The sequence below is a fragment of the Parasteatoda tepidariorum genome, chromosome 4 (genome assembly GCF_043381705.1).
Source record: "Parasteatoda tepidariorum isolate YZ-2023 chromosome 4, CAS_Ptep_4.0, whole genome shotgun sequence".
In the NCBI taxonomy this organism is placed as follows: Eukaryota; Metazoa; Arthropoda; class Arachnida; order Araneae; family Theridiidae; genus Parasteatoda; species Parasteatoda tepidariorum.
The window spans coordinates 79,854,162-79,868,241 of NC_092207.1; the positions used below are offsets into that span (position 1 = coordinate 79,854,162).

General features: G+C 28.1%; 1 protein-coding gene across 1 annotated transcript; it reads right to left on the reverse strand.

Moving 5' to 3' along the window:
- Positions 1-8,491: 8,491 nt before the first annotated feature.
- Positions 8,492-13,349, reverse strand: LOC107437876 (uncharacterized). The gene is made up of 4 exons (XM_043041551.2): positions 13,118-13,349; positions 11,087-11,410; positions 9,336-9,693; positions 8,492-8,660 (listed from the first exon to the last, which is right to left on the reverse strand). Exons 1-3 carry the CDS (start codon positions 13,124-13,126, stop codon positions 9,343-9,345), a joined length of 684 nt encoding a protein of 227 aa, XP_042897485.1. The 5' UTR covers positions 13,127-13,349; the 3' UTR covers positions 8,492-8,660; positions 9,336-9,342.
- Positions 13,350-14,080: the final 731 nt, after the last annotated feature.

Sequence of the window (14,080 nt, forward strand, 5' to 3'; positions counted from 1 at the left end):
TATATATATATATATATATATATATATAAAATTCTTGATGTTGATTTAACTACACTCTCTACGAGTGATCACTATGCATATTTCTATCGAACATTTTTGCAAATGCGTTATAGTTTTATGCAATGATAAAACGCTACCGTGTTCGATTTTCAAGCATTCTTTTTCTCTCTATCACTTTTAATGTAAATTGCAGTTTTTAACTTATTTACTAATAGATTTTTTTTCATAAAAGTTTCTTTAAAATCTGTTCGTTTTTTGAACGTATCTTTTTGTTCAATGGGTGGTGCGATTTTAAATTAAAAAGAGATTGTTGTTACAAACGCCTACTATACACTAACAAAAGAAAATATTTATTCATCAAGTTGTGTTGAAACAAAATTAGTATTCCATCGAAATTTTCAAGAAACGCTATCAATCCAAGAAAAAACGGGTCATTAGAATTCAATTCTTTGCTTACTACATTATGATAGAGTCTTAGTAAAATAGCATATGTATCTGAATGGCTTTAAATTTAAAATAATCATTTTCTATCTAGAATGGAAAGAAATTCAGAGCATTTTGGAAAATAAAATAAAAGCACTATATAAGCACGTAATAAAGGTTTTGACGAAAATCTGATGCATAATAATACATAATAAAATCTGATACATGTTAAATAAAATTTAAAAATGTAAATTAAAAAATTTTTTCGATTAGTCTACTATCTATTGGAAAACAATTCTAAAAGTTACACGTTATTCATTTATTATACTCTGATAAATATAATAATAAGAAAATGGTTTTGTGTTTGCGTCTGTTTTATAACACCTGAACTTTTTGTGCGATTGTCTTGAAATTTGGAGAGTGGATGGGGAGAGAAATATTAGATCTTATCCTAAAAATTGTCCAAAAATTTCAATTAGTCAAATCGGGAAAAAGAAATAAGAATTTTCTCTTAGGCTAATTTCTCTAATAGGCACTGCTATGAATTAAACTGCAGACGATTTTTTTTACTTAAAAGTAATTTTCGAAGCTCTTTTGCCATTGAAAGTGAAATAAAATAAATGCTATTAAACTTTTTTAAAAATCGCCAATTTGGTCAGCCAAATTGCCAAATTATCGAAATAAATTTTTGCACATTTTTTTGAGCCCAGATAGTGCATTATAGGCACATAAGCAACGGAATATAAATGAATTAAGCAAGAAAATGGTTCTTTTTAGGACTGAATGAGTGTTGCATGCATGAAAATGAGACATTGGTTTCAACAAGTAGTAGAGATAAGATACTTTTCTGTTTGAATCTAATCTAGCATTGTATAAAGTCTGAACTCGTTTATAATGAAATTCGAAAGAAAACCCCATGAAACCCTCGATTTATATGCACTTCATTCATTTTATATACATTAGGATACGATTTATATGAATTTTTATGTTACGTAAACATAACATTTGAAACAAATAATTCGAAGAATATGTATGTTTATAATGTCATACAATCATGAAAATTATAAACATACAGTTATAACAATTATAAACATTTACTTATAACAATTATGCAATTATAATTCATGCAACATAATATTTCAGTGTTTGGTGTCCTAAAAGTTTAAAGTCCTTTATTTCAACAAAAACACATGAATTCTATACAAACCTTTATTTTAATAGATTTTAAAATAAAAGATAAAAGCACCCGATCTCAGTTGATAAGATGCGTTTCCCTACCTCGGGAATTATGAAGCATCATTAATAAAACTTCACTGTTAGAAATTTCTCGGAAAAAATGGTTAAGTAACAGTTTGTTTAATTGTTATTTTACTGTATTCAAGCAAAACAGTCAAATATCCATATAGATCAAACTGTGAGAGAAATCGTTTATTAACTGATTTCTCTTAATAGGGTTAAACAAACCAGTATTTACTTTGTGATAAAACTAAACAGTTTCCGTCGAGGACTATAAAAAGAAAAGAAAATATGCTTATAAAAAAAAGTAATATTGAATTGTAAAGGAATTCATCAAGTCAAATTTTTACTAGATTAACATCTACTTTAAGGACGTTGAATCAGTATTTAGTTGAGTTGGGTAATATATCGATACATCGTGAAATATTGATGCTTTTAAACATCGCGATAATAACAATTCATGAAATTTTTCAAGGGGAGAGATATTGTATAGAGAATATAGGGAATACTATATCTTATGATAAATATCAAATGTATAGCAATAATTGTTAATATCGATTTCAGCGTGATCATTATCAATAATGAGAAATATCGGATGCTATAATATCGCGAGTTTCAATATTAAAAACAATTATCGAATACGATATTAGGCGTGATTAGTCATAAATTTCATTCAGTAAACAAAAATATTAACCAATATTAAAATAGAGTAATAATTGAAAAAATATTGCGATACTAAGATTTTGATATAACGTAGTTTTAACCGTAAAAAAGAAAGCTATAAAATTTTGAAATAGCAATGATTTTTGGTTTTCACCATTTTCACACTGCATTGTCTCCTGAAATATGTAAATATTTAAGTATACAATATTTTTTTAAAAATATATAAATTTAAGCTCCTCACCAATTTCAACTATTCAATCCTATTTTTAAATTGTTTTCAAAATACTATACTTGTATTATTATTTTGCTCATCACATTTTGAAGATAGCAAAAAATTGATATTTAAAAAAATGTAGTTTTTTTAATATTTAAAATCATGCAAAAATCCGGAATTTTTAGTAAATAATTGAGTTTTAGAAGAGCGTCTTAAGCTATTGCCAGGTCAGATACTGAAATGTAATGCAGACACATAAAATAATAATATATTTTTTATATTTCGATAGTTCTCTCTGAGATTTTAGATTTTCAGCTAAACACTAGATGGCGTAAAGTGATCATATGAACTTATAGTTTCAGAAGCAATAGAGTATTGAAGAACCTGTTATTTTTGTTTATTAGGTAGAATGATTAGATGAATTTTTTAAACATCATTAGAGTTGTTATTTGTGGGGAATTATTCATTGGAAAGTTTTAGCTGGTGAAAATATTGTAATTTCATATTTGCTTGATTGCCGACATAAATATTTTGAATTTTTAAAGGGTTATTAATTGGAAATTTGTTTCAAAATTGTTTAAATAGCTATGACTTAAGTTTTGTTAACGTAGCAAACCTAGCTTGTATTTCACAACTAATATCGATCACATGAATAATTTCGATAGGTTGTTTATTGCTACATTATTCCATTATAACAGTAAACAAACGGAAATACATAGCGATTTTCGTTTCTTAAAATCATATTATGGTGATTTTAGCAGATCTGAGATGATTATTTTTCATTATAATAACGCATGAAGAAAAATAATTTGTCACTGTGAAACTAAACTTTCCAATTTCGATTTATTTATATCTATTCATTAAGTTTAAATATACAGTGTGCGCTCATTGAGAATATAAATAAATAAATAATGTAATCCTAAGCCTGCTTAAATTTGAATGTTATTAATCACAGTTAAAGTGAAATTTTTTTTTATCATTATTTAGGAGAACTGCATAAGATTCTATTTTTCTTGCCTAATTCTTTAAAGATTGTAATAAAGAAAATTGATTAAGTTTAAAAAAATGTTTTTTAATAAACTCGATTTTCTAAATTTATTTTCTTTAAATTAATTTATTTTAAAAAATTATTATTTCTAAATTAAAACTACATCTATTACTTTTAAATTTTATAAAATTGAGTACTTCTAATTTAACTAAATCGCATATCTTTTTTAATAAATAAATAAATGAATTTTTTAAAAAATATTTTCATATTAAAAAATAAGGTCCCGCAGTGGACTGATCGTTAAGACACGGTTCCCAGCAAATCACCGAAGTCAAGCATCACTGGCTNCAGACAACATTTAAAAAAATGTTTTTTAATGAACTCGATTTTCTAAATTTATTTTCTAAAATTATTTATTATTAATTTTTTTAAATTAATTTATTTTAAAAAATTATTATTTCTAAATTAAAACTACATCTATTACTTTTAAATTTTATTAAATTGAGTACTTCTAATTTAACTAAATTGCATATCTTTTTTAATAAATAAATAAAGGAATTTTTTTAAAAATATTTTCATATTAAAAATAAGGTCCCGCAGTGGACTGATCGTTAAGACACGGTTCCCAGCAGATCACCGAAGTCAAGCATCACTGGCTGCGGTCAGTGTGAGGGTGGGTGTCCACTTGGATCAGTCTACGTAGGGACCGAGGGTGTGAGGTATTGGTCCTCGTTGAACTGTTCTACCGTAAATTGCTCGACTTCACGTGCAGGTCGTTGGGCTACCGAAGCGGGGGTGCCATCCCCTCTGCAGAGGATCAAAATTGTGATGGCATGTCTTCGGATCATCCTCAGGGATGTTTCCCAGACCGTCGCCAATAGCCCATCATGCAGCTCTATTGCGACGTAAATTAACTACAACAACAACAATTAAAAAATAAGATGCACTACTTAAATATTTGTCAGAAAATAATATTTATTTATAAAACTACAAAAGATTTAGATTTTTGCTTATATTTCTAGGACAGGGTTTAACTTAGCACAAAATTTAACTTAACCTAGCATCTCACCTGAAATATTATTCAGAAAGTATACGAAAATTTTTATTATAATATCAGATTTACAGGATAATTGTAATTGGGTTTTTGATTTTGCTGTAAATGGTTTGTCGCTGTACATGATGTCTTGCAATAAAATACTGAGCAATACTATTAGCTAAAAATATCTTCTTTTTTCTTCAGTTTGAATGTGCTTGATGTTATTGCAAAATCCATCTTGATACAAAACCTTTTTTTATATTGTAAAGTGGAAAAAGTGTGCTTCAAATATTTAGCTATTGCAGATAGTAATTGAATTTACTTTCGAGGTTGTTTGGTTACGAATGAAAAATTACAGAGCTGTATAAGCAGGGATGAACTACTATAATTTACGTATTAAAATTCTTCTAAAAGAAACAGATACAAGAAAAATATGTTTTTCTTTGATTAATTATTTAGCACAATGTGGATTAAAATATAACCTTACTGTCTTTTTCTTTCTTCTTACTAAGTGCATGTATATTTGCAATATTTTAGTTAAGTCTACATTAAAATGAACAATTGATCCAGACAATTATACGTATCACATAATGAGTATTGCAGTTAGTATTTCAAGTAGAATTGATTATGTATTAGTAATAAAGAAAGGGGAAGAGTGAATGTCATGATTCAAAAGCTTCAAAATCTTTATTCGAATTAATTAGGCAATTATTTATTTCTAAAAGCTAATTTGGATCATCATAAGTAACAAAACTATTTTAGTTGAGCTAAAAAGAAATATTAATTCGAAAATTGCAAGCAAATCACTCCTTCCTCTTTTTAATATTTTAGCATACAAAAACAACTTCAGATTTAAAAATTCCAATACTTGTCAGGCAAACAAAGTCTGTAAAATTCGATACCGACTTTCTAATCATAAAAAATGTTTTTAATAATGTACTTAATTTATAAATGATCGATAAATTCGTCAAATTAAACACTTACAAATGTTTTCCAAGGTTAAACTGTAGGAATATGTATAAAAGAAAAAGGATATATACATTTAAAACCATAGTTTAACGTTTAACTAAATAAATACCAATTTATCTTCTAATCAATATAAGAAAATTTTAGCAAAATTTTGCTGTTGTTATGGTGCTCTCAAAGGCACTATTATAGTTAAACGTTGAACTAAATCCTAAGTTTTCTTTCAGACCAATATTTCCTTCAAACTTGCTTACATAATGTCTTAAAACGTGGTTAAACCTTGCACCGTAAAATTGGTCTAAAAAAAAAACAATAAGTTTCGTTAGATATTTCACCTAAAATTTTGTTAACACGCAAGTCTTTAACCTGGTTAAACGCATTACTGAAAAATGAGCATAAATAAAAACATTGGGTTTAGTTCAACGTTTAACTACAAAAGTAATACTTCTTACAGCACCACGACGTTGGTAGAACTTCGCTCCAAGTTTCTTATTGTTAAATTGGTTGAATCTACATTTGCACTAATTATTTGATGAACCGTTCATATTTTTATCAGTGTGCGTTCCTAAAGGCTACTCTGAAACTACATTTTATTGGCAGGCCGAAGATCTTCTAAGGCAATGACTTTGGTCAATTTTGTTTTGTCCTTTTTTTATTGTATTTTTACTAGTTTTTTGTATAGCAATTTCTTTGTATATTTGCTTTGCATTCAGAAATAAAAAAATATTCATAACAAGGAAATCACCGAAAAATGAGAAAATCAGTGAGAAATTTCGTAATATTTGTATTAGTGATACATTTCACTCTACATTAAAATATTGTAAGTGCCACCATTTTTTTGAGTAATCTGTTGAACTTTTTAGTATATTTCAATATATATTAACATTTACATTTTATAGTACATTTCAATATATATTTCTTTATAGTACTGTTTCAATGCACAGAACTCTCTCCTCTTAAAAACGAAAAATTATGAATGAATTAGAAAAATTATTGGAAGATTCGACGGAATAAAACTTTTAACAATGAGTGACTTGATTGAAGTAAAAAATAATAAAAGGCACCACTCTGCCACCCAGAAAAATGCAGCTACAGAATTGAAATTTGACATACTGAAGGGTCAAGTTCTTTTTTTTTGAATTTGTCATCAATATTTTTTTTCATAAACTCTAATTATTTTAAAAGTTATTGAACTTTTTAAAGCTTCTTTGCAAATTTTTTCTAATTTTTTGCTTTAAATAGTGCTCATTTCTCACTTGTTGTAAGAAAACTTATTTATATCTCTCATGATTTTTATCTTAGAAACTCGTGCTTGAGTTGCAGTTGCAACAACATTTGGAAAGAGAGAGAGTGAGAGAAAGGGAAAGGATAGAGTGAGAGAAAGAGAGAGTGCGAGAAAGGGAGAGGAAAGAGTGAAAGAGAGAGTGAGAGAAAGAATGAAAGGGAGTGAGAGAAAGAGAGATGGAAGAGTGAAAGAGAGAGTGAGAGAAGGAGAGAGTGAGAGAAGGAGAGAAAGAGAGAAAGAGAGAGTGAGAGAAGGAGAGAGTGAGAGTGAGAGGAGAGAGTGAGAGAAGGAGAGAGTGAGAGAAGGAGAGAGTGAGAGAAAGAGGGAGTGAGAGAAAGAGGGAGTGAGAGAAAGAGATAGTGAGAGAAAGAGATAGTGAGAGAAAGAGATAGTGTGAGAAAGAGATAGTGAGTGAAAGAGAGAAGAAAGAGTGAAAGAGAGTAGAAAGAGTGAAAGAAAGAGATAGTGAGAGAAAGAGATAGTGAGAGAAAGAGATAGTGTGAGAAAGAGATAGTGAGTGAAAGAGAGAAGAAAGAGTGAAAGAGAGTAGAAAGAGTGAAAGAGAGAGGAAAGAGTGAAAGAGAGAGGAAAGCGGGACAGTAGAAAGGGATATAGAAACATAGAAAAAAAAGAGATTTGAATAGTATAAAATTAAATACTTTGTCTGATGTATATGTGTGTTTCGTCAAACACTAATTTGGCTTTTGTAAAGCAACGTAGATTCAGGCGAGCTTTGTTATTCTAACACTGCATCGTTTGGTCACAAAAAACTACGTAAAAATTGGATATTGTTCATTGGTTGAATGAACTGTACTGCACTTCCATTCAAATTAAACCACATTTTCATGGATTCAAGTTAAAGAGATCTCTAATTACATTATAATAGGGTTTTATCTATCCCCTAAATAAGGCTGCAACGAATTTGAGCGTTATAGCTCAATGGAATCCTAAATTTCTAACATTATATTTCGAAATTGACAAGCAAGTTTATAAGAGTAAAAGTTTCAAAACATTGAAGAATTAAAGTCGAAAGATTAATATTACCAAGGTATTGTAAATCCTATTTATAATTTTATACTTCAAAAAAAGTGTCTAACATAATTGTTAACTATATTTTTGTTAACATAATAAGAAAGTATAAAGAATATGAAACATATATTTCAATAAATAAATTTATTAGCAGACAATACACATTATGCATTCAATAAATAACTTCTACAGAAGGTGTCATCATTATCGACATCGACGAGGAGTTTGTTTTTTTCTTTTTTGTGCGTCAATCAAGAGGGTCTACTGTAAGGGATTGGAATAAGGGCCTAAATTAATTCTGAAAAAGAGAAAGATCATCATTATTGTTATGACATTCAATTTTAATGTCAAACTTAATTTCAACGAAAAAAAAAGAGTTTTGAATTTAAGAAAAACAAATTTCAAAAGTTTTTACTTTTAAAATTTTCACTTTGTTACCTTTTCTTCTGTTTTTGATCATGTCTCGAGAGAGTAGTTTTGTTTTAAATTTTATTTTGCGATCATTATTAAGTTAGTATAATATTTTATCGAGAANATCATGGTATTGTAAATCTTATTTATAATTTTATACTTCAAAAGAAGTGTCTAACATAATTGTTAACTATATTTTTGTTAACATAATAAGAAAGTACAAAGAATATGAAACATATATTTCAATAAATAAATTTATTAGCAGACAATACACATTATGCATTCAATAAATAACTTCTACAGAAGGTGTCATCATTATCGACATCGACGAGGAGTTTGTTTTTTTCTTTTTTGTGCGTCAATCAAGAGGGTCTACTGTAAGGGATTGGAATAAGGGCCTAAATTAATTCTGAAAAAGAGAAAGATCGTTATTATTGTTATAACATTCAATTTTAATGTCAAACTTAATTTCAAAGAAAGAAGATAGTATTGAACTTAAGGAAAACAAATTTTAAGAGTACGAAGTTTTCACTTTGTTACCTTTTCTTCTGTTTTTGATCATGTCTTGAGAGAGCAATTTCGTTTTAAATTCGATTTGAAACTATTTGCATTTATTATTACTTTAGTATAATATTTTATAGAGAAAATTATACACCATGGCAACACTGCAAGTTAGGCAAAATTTTGGTGTTAGCAGAAGTGGCCTACACGAATTGTCTCATCTATAAATATTGTATTTAAGAAATAAAGTTATAAAATAAACTTTTTTTTTCAAGTTTTCAGAAATTAATAAGACTTAATTTATATAATAAAAATGGATTTTCTTTTTTCTTCTTCTTGCAAGACTTGTAGTAATTAGTAATAAAAACACCCAATCTTGTAAAATATTCATCAATAGTTTAGGGGTAATGCTAAAGTACGATATTTTCAGTAAATTAAATAAATAAATGAAAAAATAATTAAATTAAACTTAAAATAATTAAATAAAAAATTAAAATAATTAAAAATTATAAATGTATTAAAAATAATTAAGGAAACTGAATGCAAAACTAAAATAAATATTAAAAAAATACAAACAACTTACCATTATTCTAATATCGGGAGTATCCATGAGATACAGGTGCTGGGGCGTGATGGTAACTTTGGGCAGCTGGAGCATGGTGGTAGCTGTGGACAGCTGGGGCTTGATGGACCATTTGAGCGTGAGCTTGACCATATCGTCCATAAGCTGAGTTAGCGTGTGAGTTGACACCATAGGCATTGCCTCCATATCTGCTGTGAGCTCCATGTCTGTCGTGTCCAGCACGAGCGTAAGCTCCTTGGTTATGGTGGGCAGATCGGTCCTTGTTGGCATAGTGGGCAGCTTGGGCTCCGTGGTCAGCGGTGATGGCGTGGTGACCAGCTTTCTTGTCGTAAGCGTAAGCCTTTTCGTATCCAGTTCCCTAAAGTGCACAATATTTACAATCAGAAATAACATTTAATAAACAGTAAACAGCTTGTTGTTTTTTAATTTTTATTTTAACACCTGTACGACGGAAAGGAGCTAATTTATTCAATTTTGAAACTCTTTTCTACCGCAATATGTCTGTATTTCTATATCATCAGATGTATGCATGCGTTTTTCTAAAATCCACTAAATAAAATAATACTGAAAATATATCAAGACTTCCCATGTTAAAGAAGTTTGTTTTATCTTTGAAAAAAGACCATCTTTCAGTGTCAAAAACTGATTTGTACTACACAGTAAAATCAAATTGCGGCATTACTTGCACTCAGAGTAATTCATCCGTAAAATCCATTTTTACCATAAAATAATATGCTGTAGTTTTTACAGTAATATTGATCTTAATTAGAGTGATTCAGTGATTTTACGGTAATTATTACTTCCAAAATTTTGATACATCAGAATTTTTGTTCTGTAACTTCCGGTAAAAAGGAATTTTACGATAAATAGGGCCAGATTATTTGTTTTCAAGTTTTTTACAGCGTAGTCGTGTTTGAAATAATGCATAGAATTTGGTAATTGGTTTTTATGTGCAAACTTCGTACATCGTAATTAGTAATTTTTTGCATTTATGTTTGTAGTAGTACGCAATGAGTTTGTAGTAGTACGTAATGAACTACTACTGTAGTAGTACGTTTGCTGAAAGAGTAGCCCTATGATATTGAGCACATAGGTATGATTTTAGAATAAGCAATTAAAATAAAAATAAAAATGAACACAAAAAAAACTGTATACGGAAAATTAATTATGATCTGATTTAGATTTAATTTTTTAATGAAATAATTAGCTCCTCAAGTTTTTATAAGTTAACATATCAGTCGGTAGTCTGAAAAATTCAATACAAAAACTTTTATATTTAAATATAAAAACTGGAAAACTTTTAAAAAAAATGCATTACTATTTTAATGAGATTTTAAAATAATTTCTCTAATTTTTAAAATATGTTAGCTTATAAGCAATTTAATTTTTTTATCATTTTATTATCAATATTTTTTTCTGCATTTTAAACTAAGTTATACCTTCATTATAATAAACATGTAACTTCAAAATAAGGAAGAACGAATATTTTTAAATTAATCTACTGTTAGGAAAATAATAAGGAGTACTGTTAGGGAAAGCTTCTGTCGGAAAAAGGATTTAATTGGATGAAATTTTTGTTTAAAAATGGTCGCTTTTGTAAAGATTTGAATGATAATGATCAAATTAAATTTTCAATATTTACATTTTAAATAATTAAATTTTCAATATTAAATAGATGAGTGTAATTATTAGTAGAATTTTGAGTTTTAATTAATATGTACTTAATTTTTGTTTTGGAAATAACTACCAACCTTGTCTGAAGCATAAGCTCCGGTGTTTCTGTATTTTCCATAATTGGAAGCTTGAGCTCCATGAGCATCGTGAGCGCGGTATGCTCCAATGTTGTGGTGTCCGTGAGCAGCATGAGCTCTGTCACCATATCGTCCGTGATCACCATAGTGAGAAGCTCCATGAGCACCATATCCGTGACTTTGAGCACCATGGGCACCATAAGCGTGTCCAGATGAAGCGGCGTGGTGTGATGGTCCACGGTGGTATGAGGCTACTGGGTAAGATTCAGAAGCCATCATGTCTTCGGCCACTGCGACGGCCACAAACAAAGCGAGGATAGCGAACTGTAAAAAATAAAATAATAAATACAGTTACCAGTGCAGTTTTTTTAATGAATTTTATAATAATTTTTTTTTTTGATTTGAAAAGGTAGAGATATTAAATTGTAATAAAATATTAATACAAAATCTTTCTAAATCTTTTCGAAATTTTTTGTGTTAACATGCTATCTATTTCTATAATAAAACTAATATTAAAAGTTATATAATTGTTAATGTTGCAAAATTAAAAATATTATAAATATTTTAAAATTAATAATATTTTAAAATTTACTAACAAAAGTAAGAAATTAAAAAATTCTAACTACTCGGAATTTTTCTTGCTAAATTATGAGCACACTTTAGCTTTGATTAATGAATATAAAGTTTCATAGTTTTGATTAATAATTTTTTGAAGAGTTGAAAAAAAATTCTTTCTTCAAAAAGTAAATAATTTACTCATGGCTGTGATATGCACCATTAGTATATCATTTTGAATTTCAATAAATTATTTTGAGGAATTAGTTACAAATGGATTTATTAAATACTAGTCTTTTACAATAAATATTTAAAAAAAACTTAATTTCGTTACTTTAATGTAAATGTAAAATAAAATACTTTAACATTGTTTGGAAATTTTAGTAATTATTTTAAATGTTTTTAATACCTGAAAATCAAATTTCGATTTTTAAATTTTGCTTGATGAAACTGAGTTAGTGCACTAGTATAAAATTTCAGTTTTTCCAGTTCAACCCTTTTCTGAACTATATTAACACTTTTCAGTAAAGCTACCGGTATTGAGTCAGTTTTGAAAATGAACGATTTTTATAATAGTGGAAATGGTTAAAGCATTGTTATGTAATTAAACATTTTACACAGTTTTAATAATGGAAGGAAAAGATTCAGAGGAGGAGAGTATGAAAGATTGAATTCTTTATTCGGCTAAGTTTAATTATAAATATAAAACGTTTGAAAATATGCTTGTCCTTATAAATTACATGCATGTTAAAAAAAGCTTCTTGGTTTAAGCTTTTAAAGATTAATAACTGGGCTTTGAGTAATAATTAACAACCTATATAATGTTATAGTTTTAGGTAACGTAACAAATTTATAAAAATTACGCAAATTTTAAAATATTGCTTTCAGTATTACGAGTTTAACATCCACAAATAAATTAACTCGACTATAATTAACTTGATGCTGATGATAACTCAAGATATCTTGAACCGTCTTGTCCAATAAGAATTGTGATCGAGATTCGGTGATCTGATTTTAGACTATCAAATTTGAATATGGCCTAAATTTTCATAGATATTTATTTATGATTTTGAAAGTTCTTAATATAAAATATTTTTAATGCAATTAAAAAGATTAAAATATTTGAAAATAAAAGATTAAAAAAAAAGATTTTTCTGAAAAAAATTGATGTCTAAAAAAGATAAAATAGAAAAAAAATTGTTTAAAAGATTTTTATTGCAATTTAGTTTTAAAATTTAATTGATTTTAAAAAATCATCAACAATTTTTTTAAAAGCAAATTTCAGATAAAAGTAATTTTTCAAAAGGAAAATTTGGACTGAAAATGACAATTTAAAACTTTCCAAACAACTAAGAGAAAATCTAATAATTTTTAAGACATTTTAAACTATTTGTATGAGTTTAAGTTCTTTTTTTAATATTTTTTACAATAACAAAATATTTTGTGAACGCTAAACTGTGAATCAAGATCACTTACCACTTTCATGGTTGTTGAATTATTCCTGCAGTTGAGGATAGAATGATGTCTTTTCCAAATCAGCGTTGGGTTTTTATACTCGATGTTTGTCGTGGTGACCCCTGCGCAAAACGGTAACCGATAGATTTTTATTAGTTGTCAAAAGAAGGGTGGTTCCCCGAAGGTGGAGCCGATTATGTTCTCGATTCCATTTTGATCGGGGCCGAAGCCTGACCCTGATCTCCAGAGGTCTGTCTGAAGCCCCCGGGCACATTTTCACACTTTCCCTCTCGATATCACTCATTTGCATGTCACAAATCAAACGAAAGGACTCGAATAAAAATTATGGAACTCTAAATGAGATTTATCTGTAATTAGATGTTTTATTTGCTTCTGTTGAAATGATATGTAAATAGTCGAGACAAGTGGTAACCGGAACCACAAATAATGTTTTCCAAGTTGACACAGACAGTCAATGATTAACCGAAAATAGATATTGTATGGCAACGAATATACAATTGGTTTTAGGGTTTTCCAATTCTTGTCAACTGTAACTTGAAATTTCGGATGAAATGTAAAAAAATATAGATTTTGAAATAAAAACTGATTCGATGACTTTCAAAATGAATGATTTTATAAAACTTTAAAGTAAAATTTTGATCAAGTGCTAACCGGAATAATTTTTTTAATTTAAATGCCGCAGAATTTCAAACATTGCAAAATTTGATATTTTGGATGAAAAAAATAGATATTTCAGATAAAAAAGTTTATATGAAAAATTTAATTGCTGCGATCTTTCTTAAATTTTTCATAAATAAACTTAACAATATCAAATCTTTGAATTTTTATTTCTATTTTTTAACCGTCATTGAACAACAGACCCAATTTTGGGTTTACTGCTATTAATGTTCAACTCCGTAGCCTTGTAATTTTGAACCCAATCCAGAAGACAAGGGAATTCCTGGACCAAGTATTGGGAGAAAT